The 22,849-nt window shown below is 41.5% G+C and overlaps 1 protein-coding gene across 1 annotated transcript in view; it reads left to right on the top strand.

The window, feature by feature from the left end:
* The window catches only part of LOC132824966 (MOB kinase activator 3B), a 164,608-nt gene that overhangs the window by 122,024 nt on the left and 19,735 nt on the right, over positions 1–22,849 (top strand). Inside the window, exon 3 of the mRNA XM_060839895.1 lies at positions 10,014–10,216. Within this exon, the coding sequence (XP_060695878.1) occupies positions 10,014–10,216 (203 nt within the window). The remainder of the gene's footprint in view (positions 1–10,013; positions 10,217–22,849) is intronic.

Here is a 22,849-nt window from a genome sequence, read left to right as displayed (position 1 = left end):
GTACAAATTATGGTTAACGCATTCTCTGGGTTATAATCTACAGTCTCCTATGAAGCACATCAGGTTCATTCTCAGACAGTGTTAATGCTTTGAAATTGAAGAGAGGGTCTTGCAAAGCAAAGGTTTCTTAGCAGGCTATTACGTTTCCTGTGTAAAATTTCAAGAAGGTTGGTTCTCAGATGTTCTTCAATGAAAACAGTTTCTATCTTTAGTTGCCTGACATTGTTCCCAAGTCTTTTCATGGACTGGCTGAACTGTTGTTCAGTGGCTTCATTGGAACTAACTCGAAAAGAGCTTCCAGCTGTTCCTGTAAGTAGACAAGGATATCATGGTTGTATTACTTGTAAATTCAAAATGTGTAAATTTAAAAACAAAATCTGAACATGACTACACAAATGACCAATTAACTTTGCAGGGGAATGTTTATTGGGGAACCTTAAACATGTACCAGTAAGCCCTTTCACTCCCACTATAATGTTTTCCCTGTTTTCTGGTGGCACCTTGGCAACCTTTCTTCCAAGTAGTGTTGAAAACACTTTATATCTTTAAAGATGCTTATTTTTCTTATTGGTGCTTGTTATATAAAAGGATACATTTTTGCAAGAAACTTCTACATATTTTTATTGCATCCCTACTACATTTGTTTAAGCATGATAGATAGAGTTCTGACTACACCTTCTCTGTTGATCTTTTGGTGAACCAATAGTTTCCTTGATGTTTCAGGTACTCTGCACTTGAAACATGCAGACCTTACATTTCCTTTCTTTATAAATTTAGGGAGTGATCTGCCCTGTCACCTCTATTCTCTCTTCTTAGAGATGAATAACATGGAAACACACCCTTCGGTCCAACCCATCCATGCTGACCAGATATCCCAACCTAATATTTGCCAGCACTTGGCCTATGTCCCTCTAAACCCTTCCTATTCAAATACCCATCCAGATGCCTTTTAAATGTTGCAGTTGTACTGGCCTCCACCACTTCCTCTGGCAGCTCATTCCATAAACACACTGCATGAAAAAGTTGCCCCTTAGCTCCCTATTATATCTTTACCCTCTCACCATTAACCTCTGTCCTCTAGTTTTGGACCCCCCATCCCCACCCCCACCCCACTCCAGGGAAGAGACCTTGTCTATTTATCCTGTCCATGCCCCTCATGATTTTATAAACCTCTATAAGGTCACCCCTCAGCCTGTGACACTCCAGGGAAAACAGCCTTAGCCTATTCACCTCTCCGTATAGCTCAAATCCTCCAACCCTGGCAACATCCTTGTAAATTTTTTCTGAATCCTTTCAAGTTTCACAACATCTTTCCAATAGGAAGGAGACCAGAATTGCACACAGTATTCCAACAGTGGCCTAATCAATGTCCTGTACAGCTACAATATCACCTCCCAACTCCTATACTCAATGCACTGACCAATAAAGGAAAGCATACTAACTGCCTTCTTCACTATTCTATCTACATGTGACTCTACTTTCAAGGAACTATGAGCCTGCACTCAAAGGTCTCTTTGTTCAGCAACACTCCCTAAGACCTTACTCTTAAATGTATAAGTCATGCTCTGATTTGCTTTCCAAAAATGCAAGACCTCACATTTATCTGAATTAAACTCCATCTGCCATTCCTCAGCCCATTGGCCCATCTGAGCAAGATCCCGTTGTAATCTGAGGTAACCTTCTTTGATGCCCCCTACCCCTCCAATTTTGGTGTCATCTGCAAACTTACTAACTATACCTCCTATTTTCACATCCAAATCATTTATGTAAATGACCAAAAGTAGTGGACCCAGCACCGATCCTTGTGGCACACCACAGGTCACAAGCCTCTAGTCTGAAAAACAACCCTCCACTGCCACCCTCGAGCCAGTTCTATATCCAAATGGCTTGTTCTCCCTGTATTCCATGAGATCTAACCTTGCTAACCAGCTTCCCATGGGGAACTTTGTCAAATGCCTGACTGAAGTCTATATAAATCATGTTTACTCCTCTGCCCTCATCAATCCTCTTTGTTATTTCTTCAGAAAATTCAGTCAGGTTTGTGAGACATGATTTCCCATGCACAAAACCATGTTGACTATCCCTAATCAGTCCTTGCTTTTTCAAATACAGGTAAATCCTGTCCCTTAGGATTCCCTCCAACACCTCGCCCACCATCGACGTCAGTCTCACCGGTCTATAATTCTCAGGCTTGTTCTTACCACCTTTCTTAAACAGTGGCACCACATTAGCCAACCTCCAATCTTCTGGCACCTCACCTGTGACTATCAATGATACAATTATCTCAGCAAGGGGCCCAGCAATCACTTCCCTAGCTTCCCACAGAGTTCGAGAACACACCTGATCAGGTCCTGGGGATTTATCCACTTTCATGTGTTTCAAGACATCCAGTGCCACCACCTCTCTAATATGGACATTTTTCAAGATTTACTGTCTATTTCCCCACATTCCATATCTTCGATGTCCTTCTCCACAGTAAACACTGATGTAAAATACTTGTTTAGTATCTCCCCATCTCTTACAGCTCCACATGTAGATTGCCTTGCTGATCTTTGAGGGGCACTATTTTCTCCCTAGTTAGCTTTTTGTCCTTAATGTATTTGTAAAAACCTTTGGATTCTCCTTAACCCTGTTTACCAAAGCTATCTCATTCCCCTTTTTGCCCTCCTGATTTCCCTCTGAAGTATACTCCTGGTGCCTTTATACTCTTCTAAGGATTCACTCAATCGCTCCTGTCTATACCTGACATACGTTTTCTTCTTTGTTCTTAACCAAAACCTCAATTTCTTAGTCACCCAGCATTCCCTATACCTACAAACCTTTCCTTTCACCCTTACAGGAATATACTGTCTGTGAACTCTCATTATCTCACTTTTTGAAGGCTTCCATTTTCCAGCTGTCCCTTTACCTGCAAACATCTGCCCCTTATCAGTTTTTGAAACTTCTTGTCCAATACCATCAAAATTGGCCTTCCTCCAATTTAGAACTTCAACTTTTAGATCCTCTTTATCCTTTTCCATCACTATTTTAAAACTAATAGAATTATGGTCGCTGGCCCCAAAGTGCTACCCAACTGACATCTCAGTCACCTGCCCTGCCTTATTTCCCAAGAGTATGTCAAGTTTTGCACCTTCTCCAGTAGGTATTGAATCAGAAAATTTTCTTGTACACACTTAACAAATTCCTCTCCATCTAATCCCTTAACACTATGGCAGTCCCAGTCTGTGTTTGGAAAGTTAAAATCCCTACCATAACCACCCTATTATTCTTACATATAACTGAAATCTCCTGACAAATTTGTTTCTCAATTTCCTTCTATCTATTAGGGAGTCTATAATACAATCCCAAAAAGATGATTATCCCTTTCTCATTTCTCAGTTCCACCCAAATAACTTCACTGGATGTGTTCCTAGGAATACTCTTCCTTAATACAGCAGTTATACAATCCCTTATCAAAAACAGCACTCCCCCCTTCTCTCTTGCCCTCTTTCCCCCCCCCCCCCTTTTTTTTATCCTTCCTATAGCAATTCTATCCTGGAACATTAAGGTGCTAGTCTTGTCTATCCCTAAGTAATGTTTCTGCAAGTGCTAAGATATCCCATGTTTCTAACCATGCCCTGACTTCTCTGTTAGGTCTTTTGCATTGAAGTAAATGCAGTTTAATTTATCAGTCCTACCTTGTTCTCTGCTTTACTCCTGCCTCCCCTGCCTGTTTGACTCACTCCCTCTCCCAAATGTACCAGTCTCTGATTGACATCTTTCCTCACTATCTCCCTGGCTCCCACACCCCCTACCTTAATAGCTTAAATCCTCCCAAGCAGTTCTCGCAAATCTTCCTGCCAGAATATTAGTCCCCTTACAATTAAGGTACAATGTGTCCTTCTTGCTCATGTCACTTCTACCCAAAGAGATTCCAGTGATCCAAAAATGTGAATCCTTCTCCAGCTCCTCAGCCACGCATTCATCCGCTCTATCCTCCTATGCCCACCCTCACTAGCTCATAGCACCAGGAGTAATCCAGATATTACCACTCTCAAGTACCCCCTTTTTAAGTTCCTGCCTAACTTTCTATATTCCTACTTTTCCCTTCCTATACTGTTAGCTCCAATGTGTACAATGACCTCCTGCTGGTCCCTCTCCCCTTTTAGGACATTCTGCACCCTCTCTGAGATATGCTTGATCCTGGTACCAGGGAGGCTACAGACCATTTTCCTTTTTCGCTGCTGGACACAGAAATGTCTGTCTGTGCCTCTGACTAGAGAGCCCCTATCACAATCGATTGCTTGGAACTCAACATTCCCCTCCTTATATGAGAGGCAGTCTTGATACCAGAAACTTGGCTGTTCATGCTACATTCCCCTGAGAGTCCATCACTCCCTACACTTTCCAAAACAGCAGACTTGTTTGAAATGGGGATTGCCACAAAAGACTCCTGCACTACCTGCCTACCCCTCCTACCTTTCCTGGAGTTAACCCATCTAAAGTGAATGTATCTGCGGCTTTTCTCCCGTCCTGTAACTGCCAACCATCACACCCACTACCTCCTGTAAATTCCTCATTGACTCTAACTGTCTCTCCAACCAATCCTTGTGATCTGATAGGATTCACAACCAAAGAGACTTCCTGCAGGTATAATCAGTAACATGGAACCTCTCCCTAAACTCCCACATCCGACAGGAAGAGCATATTATTCTACTAACAGCCATCTTTGCTCCATCACAATCTACAGACCCCGAAAATAGCACTATCTTTTGCTTGAAAAAACAATGCTCAAGGCTAACTTTGAACTTATGGTTTATATTTTTTAAATTTAATCAAGAGACAGATCTCAATAAAACACATAATCAACAAAAAACCCACTCTACTCACTACTGTAGACTTGCAGCAAGGTTACACGATAAAAACTATGTACTTATATGTTCTTGTGCTGTAAGATCTCCGACACAGGTTCCTCCACTTCTTGAAGAAGTCTGTGTTCTATCTACCTCTTTCATATCTGGCTCTTGTGGTGGGAGTTATTATATCCAAATTTGTTCAGCTGATAGGCACTGAGGATTGCAATGTTTGTCTATTCATAGCCGGTACAACTGCGTGCGAGCAGTATTTGAGGAATATCATGGGCCTTTATTATTAGCTGGCCTTGTGTTAGAAGAATTCAAGATTTTGTTGGCCATTTTAAGTAAACGGGCAATTTTTAAAAGGCTGTGAGGAAACATTCCACATACTCTTCTTCATGCTTACAGACACATTGGAAATACTTTCGGAAATCAAAGCGTTTTTTCTAGGCTAAGCATATTTAAGTAAACTCTTGGCAATTTTTTTTAAAAAAGCAAAGAAAACTGAAGATGCTGAAAATCAGAATCAAAAGCTGAAATTTCTGGAAAAACTCAGCAGGGCTGACAGCATTTATAGTGCCAAAGCAGAAGTAATGTTTCTGGTCCAGTGATCCTTCTTCAGAACTGGGTCTAGTGGGAGTTGTATGATGTCCAAATTTATTCAAGTTTAGAATTTTCTGAACTAATTCATAGTTATCAGTAATGAAGACTACAACTCTGCCTTTTAAAAGCCTTTGTTCCTCTCTTTCAGGCTGTTTGGAGGAGAGTTTTTGAATCCATCTAGTAAGACTAGATAAAAGATAAACTTCAGCAGTTCATGTTAAGCCTCATAACATAGTATTAAAGAATCCAACATTTGTATATTACAGCGAGCTATTATATATAAACATTACGTTTCTCAGACATTTCCAAGTACCTGAGCTTACTGAGTCTGAGTCAGCTAATAGGTTACACCAGAAAAACATATTTTCAGTTGCATGTTGTGCCTTAAATAATCAAGGGTAAGCTGGCATTTGAGACCATTATACCTTTAGATCATACGCTTTAATAAGGTGTAGATACTATGAATGTGGTATACTGACATATTCACTATGAGACATAACACAACAGAAATTTAGTCCGTTTCAGGTTTCAAATCCTTTACCCTTTCTGAATCTGAGGTGAGGCCTGGTTCTCAGCCAGCATCTTCAGTGACCTAGGCTTCCAATGCTTTATAACGTATATTTCAGTTCTACCTGCTTAACTATGGCCTGTTACTTGTTTAAAAATATTCACTTTGGTCAAGTCTTCTAATTGCGTAAATGTTTTTATGCCTAAAACAGCCATCTTATTCTCTATTGTTAGGGTTGACAAAGCTTATTGCCGTCCTTTGGTTTTTGTGTCATGTACCTTTAAAGTCAGATTTGTCTCAATGACTCCAGTGGGCTTATGTTCCAGACTGCAACTGAAATTCAGGGAGAATTAATTGAGAATTCAAGCAACAAGTGATTGAAGCTCAGGGTCATGCTTGTGGACTTATTTGACCTCTCCAGTGACTGGATCCTGCTTTGTGAGCAATGAACAGAGTGTAATAAATTGAAAGAAGTACAAAAACATTGCTGTTCCACCTGTGAGGAATGTTGGGGAGCCGAGATGGTGGAAAGGGAGGAGGTAAAAAGTAGAGCTGATGCATTTCCTGAACTGACTAGGAAGGCAAATGTAATGTTTTGAGAGGGCTGGAATACAAGAATGGGATTGTATAAGAGTCTTGGCAGATCACATTTGGAATATTGTGAGCAGTTTTGAGTCCTGTACTGCAGGAAGTATAAGCTGGCCTTGGAAGGGGTTTGAAGGATATTCACAAGAATTATCTCAGGAGTTAAGTGCTTGTCAACGAGGAGCACTTGAGGACGCTGGGTCTATATTAGGAATTTTGAAGGATGAAGAGGGATCTAATTGAAACTTAAAAAATATTGAGAGGCCTAGATAGAGTGGATGTGGAGAAGATGTTTCCACGAATAGGAGAGACCAGAACCAGAGAAGGCACAGCCTCAAAGTAAAGGAATGACCCTTTAGAACTAGGATGAGGAGCAATTTCTTCAGCTAGAGGATGGTGAATCCGTGGAACTCTTTGCTTTAGAAGGCTGTGGAAGCCAAGGCATTGAGTGTATTTAATATAGAGATGGATAGGTTCTTGATTAGTTAGGGGATCAAACGTTATGGAAAGAATGCAGGAGAATGGTGTTGAGAATTGTTTCTGCCATGATTAATGATGGGGCAGACTCAATGGGCCAAATGGCCTATTTCTGCTGTCATATTTATCGTCTTATGGTAGTGATTGAACAGTCAATCAGGATGTCAGAGAAGGAATATTTCTTTTGGAATGCTGTAAGGGAACGTAAATATGTTTTTGGTAGTGGTGGAAATGACAGAGGATCATCCATTGATTGCACTGGCTGATGTGCTCAGAAATGAAGACAAGATGAACATTATCATGGTCCTGGGAGGGAGGGAGAGCAGATGTGTAGGAAATGGACAACAAAAATGCCTGAACAGTCACTGTCAGAACTCTGCCGGAGATTCTCGCTTGTAAATTCTTTGTCAACCTTTTTAACTCCATATGCTTTTGTGGAACATTTTATTAAGTGTAGGATTTTGTTTTAGTGGCAAAAATGTTGGATGTTGAATGGACTTAGTCTTTCTAAATGATGGGTATCTGAATAATTGATTGATTTATTGTAACATGTAACGAAGTACAGTGAAAAGCTTTGTTTATTAGCGGTACAGGCAGATGATAGTAAGCAAGAATGTTTGATAAAATAGACCTAGACAGAGGCACACAGGTTACATTGCACACAGTGTGCACTAGGTGAGATCAATGTTAGCAAGGTCAGCATTATTTGAGGCTATAGTGTCCACTCATCAGTCTAATAATGGCCGGGAAGAAACTGTTCCTGAAGCTGCTAATGCGTGCATTCAAGCTTCTGGTATGTACTGCCTAATGGATGAGATCGTAAGCCATTATTACCAGGGTGTGATGGGTCTTTGTTGATGTTGGCAGACTTTCCATGGCAGTGAGCTGTGTAAATGGAATCCATGGATGGAAGGTTGGCTTCTGTGATGGTCTGGGCTGTGCATGCCACCTTCTGCAGTTTATTACGGTCCTGGACAGAGCTGTTGCCGTACCTGGCGGTAGTGCACCCAGACAGTATGCTGCTAGTGGTACATCTGTAGAACTTGGTGAGGGTCCTTATGGACATGCCACATTTCCTGAGCTGCCTGAGGAAGAAGAGGCATTATTGTGCCTTCTTGACCATCGTGTCCACATGGGAAATCCAGGACAGGTTGCCGGTTAGCTTCACTCCAAGGAATTTGACGCTCTCCACCCTCTCAATCTGTGCTCTGTTGATGTAGATGGGGGAGTGTTCTCCTCCCTTCTTTCTGAAGTCAATGATCAGTTCTTTAGTTTTCCCAACATTGAGAGAGAGGTTGTTGTCATTACACCATGTCACCAAGCCTGCTATCTCCCTTCTATATTTTGACTCATCATTGTTAGATATTCATTATACTCCAGTGGTGTCATCAGCAAACTTGTAGATGGTGTTCATTTGGAATTTGGCAACTCAGTTGTGGGTGTACAGCAGGGGACTGAGGACACATTTTTAGGGAGTTCCAGTGTTGAATGTTATTGTGGAGGAGGTGCAGTTATTTATCCTAACTGATTGCAGTCTGTGGGTCAGAAAATTGAGGATCCAGTTGCGAAGGGTAGGGCTAAAATCAAAGTCACTTGATACCAATCATTATTGAAGTGCCCAGTATTTTTTTAAAATGTCAATCCAGCATTGATTACTTAGAAAATAATAACTAGTATATATAATTGTTGAATAAGGCACATCTATTAAATCTAAATAAAAAGTATGCCCATTGTTCATAATGGATTTAATTAATGTCCTTAATGCTGACAAAGACACGACGACCCTAAATATGACACAAATTACCATTAACAAAGTGAAACAGAGCTTGCAGCTAGGGTCATCAAGCGGTCATGCAACAAACCTTAAATTAGGCAAATTAGTTTGTCAGTGAAGCATAATTGTTTCTGTGGCCTGACAGGTTGCTGAGAACTAGACTGTGATCAGAATCCCATGAAAGAACACTGCATGCGATTGGTGACAGTCTCTTACTCCCTGCAGTTTATCCCAAGAAACCACAATAAGTGGTAATTTACAAATATTGATTTTTTTTTTCCCCTTTAGGTTGCTGAAAGGCTTATGTTCGGTCTCTTGTTTCCTTCATTATTTACCAACGGATGATGGACAATTCAGTAATACTGCTGCACCCCACACCCTTAGAGGATTATCATTGAATTATGCGTCAGAGTTTTGAAATTCTAAGAGCTTGACTCACATTGTTGAGTTCTCTGGAAAGGTTCCGGTTGGTTCAACCTTCTAGGAGAGCAGTCTCTTTGTGGAAATATATAAGGGATTGTGTTTTGTCTTAGTGATTGAGATCACAGCACTCTTGTACCTTTTGCAGCTGCTTCCATCACAGTGTAGTTTTCATAGGACAATGGGAACTTTTTCAGAATTGTGTGTGCTTGCTCAATCTATTGTGACATTGGTCATCTTTTTATAGAGACCCTGTTATATGACCAATGTTGCCCATTAAGGATTAAAGTTGTCTTTAACATTTACACCATTTTCTTGAGAAGAAACTATTTGCTTGTTCTCATTCAAAAATCAGTTGACTAATCACTTTTGTAAAATGTTTTGCATTTTCGTTCTCCCCATGCTACACATTTTGAGTTTAAAGTGAACTTCTCTGTAAATTATTAACAGAAGCAGAAAAATGCACAAGGTTTGCATTTTGCAGACAAGTGAGAAAATCAGTGAATTTTCCTCAATTGCCCAGCAAGGAGCATTGATGGCTTCCCCAGCAAATCAAAACTATCAGAATCAGGGGGTCAGGAACAGAAAAAATAATCTGTTTCCTTCTGAGCCAGGGGGAACAGGAGTGCCCCTCGCTTCATTCACATGCATTTGTGGCCTCTTCTCAGAAACTAACTGTGGATGTAAACTGAAGAGTTTAGGGTTTATTCAGTATTACATACACACATTGTATTTAGAGTGAACGATCGCCCAACAGGTCAGATGTTTCATTGTACATTTGTTTCTTTTTCCTTTCATTCTTTTTCCACAGGAATCCCCTTTCCCAAGAACTTCCTTCAGATCTGCAAGAAGATTCTGTGTCGACTCTTTCGAGTCTTCGTCCATGTTTACATTCATCACTTCGATCGGCTTGGCACCATGGGAGCAGAGGCACATGTTAATACGTGCTATAAGCACTTTTATTACTTTGTAACAGAATTTAACCTTGTAGACCGCAAGGAATTAGAACCTTTGGTATGTACTGCTCTCAAGCATCTTTTGCATGATCCATTATTAGTTTATTAAGCATTAATTCATATCTAAAGAAGGTAAAAATAACTTATGTAGATCAGGTTGCTTGTGTTTACCACTATTAAGCTTCCTCTGATCGAGTTACCATCCTTCAAAACAGCTGTAACATCCCAATGGAAGGGTTGAGAAGAACATACAAAAACGTTCACCTTGCTAGCTTAAACGTGGATGTATTCAAAAATGAAAACGTTCCACGAGTACAATTTTTAACTGATAGAAATGTAAATTAAATGGCCAGATTTTACTGCATGGAAACTGATTGGGATAACTAAGTGAACTCAAGCATTTTGGAGTATTCTCAAGATGTGATCTGTATACCTTTTCATTTTCTCTACCTCTTTTCAATTCTATCCTTCTTTTGTTTCAAGAATTTGTGGTCTTATTTAATAATAGGTAAGTGCCACTTTTGATGTAATCAAATCATTACGTTTAGCATTGTAAGATATTGGTGAATGTGTTGTACAAAGAACAGTACAGCTCAGGAGCAGGCTCTTAGGCTCTCCAAGCCTGCGCCAACACATTTTGCCTTTCCATTCTAAAACTGTCTTCACTTAGAGGATCCATATCCCTCACTGCCTTCCTAGTCATGTATTCATCCAGCTGCTTTTTGAATGCTGCTATTACATCCGCTTCCATCAGTCTGCTTCTTTTCTGGCAGCGTGCTCCAGGCACTCACCACCCTTTGTTTGAAAAACCTGCCTTGCACATCTCTTTTAAACTTCCCCCACCCTGCACCTTGAACCTGTGTCCCCTAGTTCCCCTCTACCCTGAGAAAAAGCCTCATACCTTCCATAATGTAGTTAATGTGCTTCACACACACAAAAAAGTTGTTTTCTGACATCCAGTTCTGGATGAACCATCACTTCTCAACTAGGAAGATTAAACTAATTTTATTCACTCAAAACTCAGCACCTTCAGTGTCAGTTTCATTTACTTCCTTGGCTTGCATTCAACAACTAAGATCCTCCTTATTCTGCTCACCCTGAACTGACCTTCCAGCCTCCTATTAATTCCATCTAAGTTTGCCTTTATTCATCCCCACAACATTGCAATACTTCTAACATCTGCTGTTGAACCCTTTGTCCACTATCATCTCCAAACAATTCCAAGGCTCTCCAGATCAGTCTGTATTTCTGCCCTCCCTTTCTTCTTTTAAGATCTACCTTAAACTCAGCTCTTACAGTAAACCTTTTATTTACCACATCTCTTCTTCACATGATCAGGATCCATTTGCCTCAAGCTATTTTGAAGGACATTGAGTTGTTTTAACCTGGTTTAAAGTTGATATATTAAGAATGTTTCAAAGAATGAAGGGCCTGACCCACAGATGTTTGCTGGAAATTTTAATATTAAATGATTGAGTGTTCCATCTATTCCCTAAAATCAATAATGTTCTAAATTAAAAATAGTTACTCCTTATTCTCGTTGCTTTATTTCATTGGACCAGAAGGAAGTGATTTAGCCCCCAAGCCTGTACCACAATTCACTGAGACCAAACCTGATTTGCAGTCTAATCTTAGCTGTTTTTTGAAAGTGAGTTAGCCAAAGACACAGGAAGAACCTGGAATTCTGTGTTCGATCCTGGGGAAATGACAGGCCTCTACTTGTCAACTTCTTGCAACAGAAATGCAAAAATTAACAATTCAATTTCCATAGAATTTGAGTACCTGTTTGTGTTCCTGGCTGATAAGCAATAAAACTGGAGATTTGCATCAGAGCTAAATATTCTTAATGTATAATAACATCTGAACTTCATGTGTTAGTGTTACTTTCTAACTTTGATTGTGGTCCCAAACTTGCCCTCCTCACCCCCTGCGTTGTGCAATCTATTTTTATAAATATACAGTATAACTGGACCCACCAATGTTAAACTTAAGGAGCAATGCAACAACATTTAAAAGTTTAAACAAAATGCGAAATGAAACGCAAGAACTCTGGGTTTCTGAAAAGAAACATGACTGCATTTGGCTGCTATGATTTAATTAACAAAGTGAAATTGGGTTATTTAAGACAGGTGATTGGACTCAGTGATTTCAGCCATTTTCTGTCAAATTCACCAGTGATTCAGTCCTGTCCATCAGTAGATATTTGCTGAATGTAAGTGATTGTTTTCTCAAGTAAGTTAATCAATGCAAGTCAGAGAAACACCCAAGTAAAGCAAACAAGAAGCATATGATACTGAATTGCTCTGATATCATGTATATAGTCTAGGTAGTTTGCATCAGTACATCACAATCATTTCTTTATTACAAAGATTAGAATGAAGCAGAACAAATAAGATTCCTCTACGTGGTACATCTTTCAAATTATTGATTCCCTTTTCATTTCGCTACTGGATTAAGTGTTGAAGGAGCTGATTTGATGGACAAAGATAGGGTGTATATCAGGTTGAAGTTTCCAAATTTTGTCTCTATGTCTTGGCCTTTTCTTAATGTCTAATGTAGGGCTGACTGTTTTTCTTTGGCTAAGTGTCAATCTTGTCAAGATTCCCAGAGGGTTTCTGTCCATGAGGCCTAGCAAGTTTACTTGCCATGTCTTACGATATCACCTCACTAACTACCTACAGACAATTCTGGTACCATTCTACCACTCACCCTATCCTGCCACTGCCAGGGTATTCTTGAAAGAACTGGCACCCCTGGTGCTGACACCATCTTTAAGTTGGCTATCGCACACCCAGGCAAGCACTTATTTTGGAGCTGCCCTGGACGGCTCCTGATATTTGCTCCAGACATTGCAGACAAGAGGAAATTGGTATTCTATTTTGTGAACAGGGATCTAGAGCCACCCATATCAGTGTACTGTCAGCTATCTGGAGGAATGAACAGTGGTGTAGGAATGCTTGACTCCACCAGTGTAGGTGGCACCATCTTTATTGTGTTACCTCACAATTGTTTTATCTCTACAGTACTCACCTCCCATCAAAGCTCATGCTCTATCACTCTCACGGTTGTATGCCATACCTTCCCTCAGTTGCTTTTACTCTCTCCAACTCTCACACTATCAACCCTACATAGCCTGTTTTCTGCCCAATCACTCACTTGGGGCACCCCCCCCCCATCTTTAACCCTCCACTAACAGTAACAACTGTGCCACTCACTTTGATCTCTTTTAATAGCTGCATCCCCTTCCAGCTAGTGGGCTGTTCAATATTTGGCTCTTCATCCCTTACAAGGAGAAGACTTGACCCTGAAAGACCTGAGTAATTACCTGACCGTGTCCAAGCCTCTGGAATGGTATTGGAGGCTGCCTTTAACTTAGTGCGCCAGGATCCCTGACTGAAGACTTGTCTCCCTTGATTTGATTGAGGACCACTGACAACTATGACAAGCTTCCTAACTTTGTGATTTTTTTTATTCATTATTTATTTCTGAGACTTGGGTGTCACTGGCTGACCAGCATTGATAGCGCTTCTATACTTGCCCTTGAGAAGGTGGTGGTGAGCTGTCTTTTTGAATCACTGCAGTCCACTTACTATGGGTTGACCCACAATTAGAGTAGGGAGGGAATTCCAGGATTTTGACCCAATGACTGTGAAGGAACAGCGGTATATTTTGAAGTCAGGGTGGTGAGTGGCTTGGAGGGAAACTTACAGGTGTTGGAGTTCCCAAGTACTTGCTAGCTGCAAATGTGTTGCTGGTCAAAGCACAGCAGGTTAGGCAGCATCTCAGGAATAGAGAATTCGACGTTTCGAGCATAAGCCCTTCATCAGGAATAAGAGAGAGAGCCAAGCAGGCTGAGATAAAAGGTAGGGAGGAGGGACTAGGGGGAGGGGCGATGGAGGTGGGATAGGTGGAAGGAGGTCAAGGTGAGGGTGATAGGCCGGAGTGGGGTGGGGGCGGAGAGGTACTTACTGCTGTGCTTTTCCAACACCACGCGCTCAACTCTGATCTCCAGCATCTGCATTCCTCACTTTCTCCTACTGGGGGATTCAGTGAAGGAAATACCGTTGAATGTCAAGGGGTGGTGGTTATTGTGTCTCTTGTGCTAAATGGCATGCAAATACAGTGGTATAGTGAGCTTGGTATCTCTGACTGAGGAATAAAGTACAAACAGGCAAGGACAGACAAAGCAGGGCGAGAAGGTTATGAACATTAGGAATGGGTGGGCTCAATTTGAATGAATGTTAAGAGAGCAAACAAAGAGTCCTGAAATGGAGTTGGAAACAGTTCACAAGCTGCGTGTGGGTCCCTGACTGCAAAGTGTCCTTGCTGCAGCATTACAATAATAGTTGCTAATACATCCTGAAGTGCAGCGATAAAGAAGCACCTTTTGTATGGATAAGAGGTGTGCCATCAGGGCCAGTAGAGGCTGGCAGTTGTCAGACGCAAATGTCTGGACATGAGGTTCATATGGTCAGTGCTCATGGAGTGGGCCTTCAGTTGTTGGTCCCTGTGTCCAACACGGAAATCCTTAGAATCAAACAAGTAGAGTTACCAGATACCCGCTTTGACTTCCATGCCGAGAATTGTTAGTGTCTAGTTTGCTTGCAGTGGATGGTAGAATAGAAAGCTACATACTAATGAGGCAAGATTTGCAGTTTATAAGGTCATTAACGAGCAACAATGGGCAACTTACCGTTGCCAATCAAGAAGCTCCTCACAACATCCAGAGCTTCATTGACAAATTTAACAAGCTAGTCCTGACATCAAGAAAGCCTTCCTCGGACTCTTGCATGACTCTGCCAGATTTTCTGTCATAGTCTGTTTCAATCAGTCCCCCTTGATATTTTGCCTGTTGAGAAGAATGTAATGACTCTCTGACAGTGCAGCACCCTATCAGTGCTGACCCTCCAGTAGTGCAGCACCCTCTCAGTGCTCACCCTCTCTTGTAATGAAACTCTGATTGAGGTTAAACCATAAAGATATTGTTCCCTTATTATAGTCTGCTTTACTACCTTGGCCAGTTTTTAGATTAGACAAGATTCCCTACAGTGTGGAAACAGGCCCTTCGGCCCAACAAGTCCACACTGACCCTCCAAAGAGTAACCCACCCAGACCCTTTTCCCTCTGACTAATGCACCTAACGCTATGGGACAGTTCACCTGAACTGCACATCTTTGGACTGTGGAGTACCCGGAGGAAACCCACGCAGACACAGGGAGAATGTGCAAACTCCACACAGGCAGTCACCTTAGGCTGGAATCGAACCTGGGACTCTAGTGCTGTGAAGCAGCAGTGCTAACCACTGAGCCACCGTGCTGCCCAGTTCTGCTATTGTATGGCAAATAAGAGCTCATTAGTAGGATTCAGGTTGAACTGTAAGGTGTTTCAGTATATATTATAACTGTCATTTCAATTTCTGAATAATTTGGTTGGATTAATCTCCATTTAACTTGACACCTCTCTTTGCTTTTGAATAAGAATTCACTTGTAGAGGATCACAGGAATAGAATTTATGTTTTATTATTAAAAGATTAAACATCTCATAAAATTGCTTTCAAAAACCTACTCTCCTGAGAGATCAACTTTTACCCTGCTACATAAAGCATAACTTCTAATTATTATGATTAATACAGATTCTACTCACCATCAGCATTGCGTTTTCCAATATTACCATCATTGAATTCTCTAGATCAACATCCTGGGGGCTGACAGTTGACCACGAACTTATCTATCCTATCATCCTATTCCTACTCACAATAGCACATAGCACTGGGAGGAATCCAGCGATTACTACTGTGAGGTTCTGCTTATTAACTTCCTGCCAAACTCCCTATATTCAGTCTGCAGGTCCTCATCCTTTTTTCTACCTTTGTTGTTGGTACCAATTTGTGCCATAACCTGAGCCCACGCACACTCCCCTTTGAGAATTTGCTTAAAGTTCTAAATTGGAGTAAGGCCTATTTTGATGGTATTATTTGCTGGGATCAAATGTCAAAAATTGTTCGTGTAGGCTGTTAGCAGATAAAAAGATGATTGGCAGGTGGGATGCTTTCAAAAGTGAGATAACGGGAGTTCAGAGACAGTATGTTCCTGTTGGAGTGAAGGGCAAAGCTGGTAGGAATAGGGAACACTGGATCCCCATTACTTGCAAGACAAAGCTTTTCGCTGTGCCTCGGTATATATGACAATAAATTCAATTCAATTCAATATTGAGACTCCGGTCATGAAAAGGAAGGAGGCATATGTTAGGAATGGAGAGGCGGGATCAAGTCAATCTCTTGAGGGGCGTAGGGGGAGTAGAGTACACTTAAGATTGGGGAGACTTGCAGGAGCAATATGGTTGTCATAGTTGGGGATTTTAATTTTCCTAACAAAGTGCCTGGGACTGCCAGAGTGTTAAGAACTTAGATGGGATGGAATTTGTTAAGTGGGTTCAGGGAAATTTCTTCAAGCAAAGGGTCCTACTCTGGAATCAGCAAAACTTGACCTACACTTGGGAAATAGAGCAGGACAGGTGTTGAAGGTGATAGTGGGGAAGCACTTTGAGACCAATGATCATAGTTCTATTAATTTTAAAATAGTTATGGTTCAAGTTTTAAATTGGGGCAAGGCGAATTTTGATGAAATAAGACAGGAGCTTGCGGGGGTTAATTGGAGTAGTTTGTTTGCAGGCAAAGGGGCTTCTGGCAAGTGGGAGGTCTTTAAAAGTGAGATTGCTAGAGTTCAAGGTCTGTGTGTTCCTGTGAGGGTGAAAGACAAGGTTGACAGGAATAGGGAACCCTGGATGATAAGAGATATTGAGACTTTGACCATAAAAATGGATGTATTGCTCAGGTACAGGCAGCTGGGATCAAGGGACTCCTTGGAGGGATATAGAGGATACAGGAGTTCACTGAAGGAGGAAATCAGAAGGGTGAAAAGGAGGCACAAGATAATCTTGACTGAGAAGATTAGGGTGAATCAAAAGAGGTTCTTTAAGTATATTAACAGAAAAAGAATAATTTGAGAGAGAATAGGACCCCTCAGGACCAAAGGGGACATGTACACATAAGAACTGCAGGAAATGGGTGAGGTTCTCTGTGTTTACCATGGAGAAAGCCATGAAGACTTGGAAACTTGAGGAAATTAGTGGTCATATTGTGGGGACAGTTCATATCACAATAGAGGTGTTGGACGTCTTAGAATGTATGAAGGTGGATAAATGTCCTAGTCCTGACCAGATCTCTCCAAGAACACCATAAGAGGTGACAGAAGAATTTGCAGGGGCCCTGGCTGATATTTTTGCATCAATATTAGCCAGGGGTGAGGTCCCGGAAGACTCGAGGGCAGTGAATGTTGTGCTCTTATTCAAGAAGGGATGCAAAGAAAAACCTGGGAATTATAACATCTGTGGTAGGTAAGGTACTTGAGAAGATGCTGAGAGATAATATATGCATGCATTTGGAAAGACAGAATTTGATTAGGAATAGTCAGCATGACTTTGTACGTGGGAGATCATGCCTCACAAATTTGTTGGAGTTCTCTGATGAAATGACCAAGAAGGTTAATGAAGGCAGGGGCAGTAGACATGGTCTATATGGATTTCAGTGAGGCCGTTGATAAGGTTCCACATGGTAGGCTGCTCTGGAAGATTAGATCGCATGGAATCTGAAGAAGCTGGTAAATTGGAGACAAAATTAGCTTGATGATAGGAAGCAAAGGGTAATAGTAGAAGAATGCTCATGGTATTGGAGGCCTGTGATTAGTTGAGTGCCTCAGGGTTCAGTGCTGGGCCAATTGCTGTTTGTTATCTATATCAATGATTTGGGTGAGAATACAAGACATGATATATTTGCAGATGACACTAAAATAGGAGGTATCATAGACACTGAAGAAGATTATTAGAATTTGCAGCAGGACCTCAATCACCTGGGGAAGTGGGCCGAGAAATGGCAAATGGGAGTTTAATATAGATAAGTGTGAGGCCTTGCATTTTGGAAAGTCAAATCAAGGTAGGAGTATCATGGTGAATGTTAGGGCCTTCAGGAGTGTAATGGATCAGAGGGACCTTGGAGTTCAGGTGCACGGTTCTCTGAAGTTGGAGTCACAGGTAGACAGGGCAGTGAAGAAGGCTTTTGGTACACTTCATCAGTCAGGGCACTGAGTATAGAAGTTCGGAGGTTATGTTGTAGTTGTACAGAACGTTGGTGAGGCTGTACTTGGAGTATTGTGATCAGTTTTAGTCACCTTGCTAGAGGAAGGATGTTATTAAACTGGAAAGAGTGCAGAAAAAATTTACAAGAATGTAGCCAAGTCTCAAGGGTCTGAGTTATAGGGAGAGGTTGGACAAGCTCAGACTTTTTTCTTCTGAGTGTAGCAGACTGTAGGAGATAGAAGTGTATAAGATCCTGAGAATCACGGATAGGGTGAATGCACTTAGTCTTTTTCCTAGTATTGGGGAGTCGAGGACTAAAGGGCATCAGTTTAAGGTTTGAGGGGAAAGAATAAAAGGGAACCTGAGGGCAACTTTTTTTACACAGAGGTGTGATATGCATGTGGAGTGAGCTGCCAGCAGAAGTGGTTAAGTTCGGTACATTAACAACATTTAAAAGGCATTTAGACAAACACATGGATGGAAAAGGTTTAAAAGGATATGGGCCAAGTGCAGAGAAATGGGGTAAGCGTTGATGGACATTTTGGTTGGCATAGGCCAGTTTGGCCAAAGGGCTTGTCTCTGTGCTGTAGGACTCAAAATGTAAAAAAAAACTCAAAGGAAGGTGGAAATCAGGAAGGTACAAAGGAGACAAAAGATAGCTTTGGCCTTTAGTGTTAGGGAGAATCCAAAGAGATTCTACATCTATACTTAGGGCAAAAGAGTAACTAGGAAGAGAATAGGCCTTCTTAAAGATCAACGAGGCCATTTGAGTGTGGAACTACAGGAGATGGGTGAGATACTAAACAAATATTTCGCATCAGTATCTACTGTGGAGAAAGACATGGAGGCGAGAGAACACAGGGGAATAAGTAGTAATGTCTTAAAAGATCCACATTATAAAAGAGGAGGTGCTAGGTGTCTTAAAACACATTCAGATAGATACTTCCCTGAGATCTGATAATTATATCCCTGACATTGTGGAAAGCTACGGAAGAGATTGCTGGGCTCCTAAGAGAGATATTTGTATCATCACAGCCATGGTGTGCCACTATTTAAGAAAAGCTGCAAAGGAAAAGCCAGGGAACTATGGACCAACACGTTGAGGTACATAGTTCCTTGAAAGTGGCATCAGAGGCAGACAAAGTGGTGAAGAATCATTTGGCATGCTTGCCTTCACATCAGAGTGTAGGAGATGAGATGCAGCAGTTAAGATATTGGTGAGACCAGTTTTGAAGTACTGTGTACAATTCTGGTCGCCCTGCTGTAGGAAGGATGTTATTAAACTGGAAAGGATGCAGAAAGGATTTATGAGGACGTTACAGATTGGAAGATTTGAGTAATAAGTAGTTGCTGGATAAGTGGGATTTTTTTTCCCTGGAGCATAGGAGGCTAAGGGGGTGACTTTATATAGGTTTATAAAATCATGAGAGGTATAGATAAGGTGAATAGCCAAGGTCAATAATCAATAGTATAGAAGTCCAAAACTAGAGGTTAAAAGCGAGAGGGGAAAGATTTAAAAGGGACCTAAAAGACAACTTCTTCATACAGAGGATGATGCATATATGGGGATGAACTGCCAGAGGAAGTGGTAGAGGAGAATATAATTACAATATTTAAAAGACATTTGGTCAGGTATGTGGATAGGAAAGATTTAGAGTGATCTGGGCCATATGCAAGCAAATACAACGGATTCAGTTTGGGAAATCAGATCAGCATGGACAAGTTGGACCGAAGGGTCCATTTCTGTGCTGTTTGACTCTATGACTCTATATCCTGTCATCTGTTTTCATGTTAGATTACAATCAGAAAACTGTTAATTGTTTGTTGTCATGTGGGAGCCCATACCAAATATCATGGAATAATCCATATTGCTACCTAGATAATGGCTTATTTATTTCTACTGCACTGTCCATGATGCCTGCTATATATCAGTTAATTCTAACAAATTAAATTTGAAGTAGCTAGCATTTAGCAGTGATTGATGCAGCAGTAATTCAATCTCATTGTTTTTGTTGATCATAAAACGTGAGCTTTGCTTTCTCCTGTTATGATGACATTAAATGGTCATTAACAGCCAAATGATTCAGTTACAGGCTGGTAGCTCACTAGGGTTATATCCATTCAGGTTCCACATCACAAAATCTCTGTTAACTTGATGTATTTGAACCCTGGATTATACTTTTGCCTTCCTATTGACTCTCTGCTCTGTTATTTAATTATTGAATGACAGACATTAAACACAATAATGAGCCCAATTTTAACTATTTGCATGTGATTGGGATTGAAGTGAGTTAAAATTTTATCTCAAGCTTTGGCTTGACCATTTGTGAATCCTTCCAAGAAGAAAAACCATAAATAAAACTGCCCTTAATGTCAACACTTGGGATTTTCAATTTTTAGTTATGTATGAATTGTCAATAATAATGTGGAAACATTTCATACCCTTACCAAAACATGATGGGGTGGTCAAAGTTAAAAATCACACAACACCAGGTTATAGTCCAACAGATTTATTTGGAATTACTAGCTTTCAGACTGCTGCTCCTTCATCAGATAGCTAGTAGGTGGCTACCTGATGAAGGAGCAGCGCTCCAAAAGCTAGTACTTCCAAATATACCTGTTGGACTATAACCTGGTGTTGTGTGATTTTTAACTTTGCTCACCAAAACAGGCAGCAAAGTTGGGGGAGGGAGGGTAACCAAATATCAGTGACAAGCTGACCAAGGCTATACTTGGGGGGAGGTGAACACTGACAGTGGGCTTCTGAACTTGCTGCGTTCTCACCCTCTCGACTAGTGGAACTCAGACCAGAAGAGGGAGTGGAGGAAAGTAAAATTAAAGGTTGCATTTGCTGACACCAGCTATTGCTCATTATGATGCATTTTAGATCACATATACATATACAGATAGTTTCATGGGGTCATGGTCGAAAGGTAGGGAGATGTCAGATCTCAGGAAGAGGGGGAAGGAGTAGAGATCAGTACCTGGGACCCTGTTTGGTGGAGGTGAGTTTGGGGTGTGGAGATCAGGACTGGGATGGAGTGTGAGGTGATTTTATGATGTTCCCATGGGTCTGATGCTTTTGACCCTCTAGGTAGGACTATTGTTGGGTTTTGAAGAGGCTTTTGAAGAAGGTTTGATTTGTTGGAAAGTTGGGATGTCAGTTCCCAACCTTTGATTTATTCTTTGTATATCTGCAGAGATTTTTCTGCACATCCAAACGCCTCATATACTGTGTCCATTCTCAATGTGGTCTCCTCTACATTGGGGAGACAGGACACCAACTCACGGAACATTTCAGAGAACATCTCTGGAACACACACACCAATCAACCCCACCACCCTGTGGCCGACCATTTCAACTCCCTCTTTCACTCCACCAAGGACATGCAAGTCCCGGGCCTCCTCCACCACCAAATCCTAGCCACCTGATGCCTGAGGAAGAATGCCTTATCTTCCACCTTGGGACCCTCCAACCACATGGGATCAATGTTGATTTCACCAGTTTCTTCATCTCCCCTCCCTCCACCTCATCCCACATCCAAACCTCCAACTCGACACCACCCTCTTGAACTGTCCTACCTCTCCATCTTCCTTCCCACCTATCCGCTCCTTGCTCTATTCTGACCCATCACCCCCAACTGCATCTACCTATCACCTTCCCAGATACCTTTCCCCAGCCCCAACCCACCCCCACCTGCTATTTGTCTCTCAGTCCCCTTTCCCCCCTGCATATTTCTGATGAAGGGCTTATGCCCAAAACTTAACTCTCATGCTCCTTGGATGCTGCCTGACCCGCTGTGCTTTTCCAGCACTACAGTTTTTGACTCTAATCTCCAGCATCTGCAGTTCTCACTTTCTCCTGATTAAATGTTTGGTCAATAATTATAATGAGGATGTTGACTGGGTGATTCAATGATGGTAATGTAATTGAAGTTCAAAAAGTGATGGTTAGAATATCTCTCGTTAGGTATGGTTTTTGCCTGGTACTTACGTGGCACAGATGTTAATTGCCACTTATCAAACCATGCCTGAATGTTGTTCAGTTCTTGTTTCATGTGGACATGGACACCTGCAGCATCTGAGGTTTGCAAATGGTGCCAAACATTGTTCAAGCATCAGAAATATTCTCTACTTTGATCTTATATGGAGGAAACATTATTGATGAATCAGCGAAGATGTCTGGCCTAGGGCACTATCCTAAGGAATTTCCATGGCAATGTCATGGGGCTAAAATGATTTGCATGTAATATCTTGTCAAATACAAGACCCATATCTCCTGACTCTCTAGTTTGAATTGTATCTGGCCCTGTAGAGTCAAAGAGTCATAGTGGGCAGCACGGTGGCACAGTGGTTAGCACTGCTGCCTCACAGCGCCAGGGACCTGGGTTCAATTCCCGCCTCAGGCGACTGACTGTGTGGAGTTTGCACATTCTCCCCGTGTCTGCGTGGGTTTCCTCCGGGTGCTCCGGTTTCCTCCCACAGTCCAAAGATGTGCGGGTCAGGTGAATTGGCCGTGCTAAAAAATTGCCTGTAGTGTTAGGTAAGGGGTATATGT

The sequence above is a fragment of the Hemiscyllium ocellatum genome, chromosome 2 (assembly GCF_020745735.1).
Source record: "Hemiscyllium ocellatum isolate sHemOce1 chromosome 2, sHemOce1.pat.X.cur, whole genome shotgun sequence".
Classification (NCBI taxonomy): Eukaryota; Metazoa; Chordata; class Chondrichthyes; order Orectolobiformes; family Hemiscylliidae; genus Hemiscyllium; species Hemiscyllium ocellatum.
This window is presented reverse-complemented; position numbering and strand designations above follow the sequence as displayed.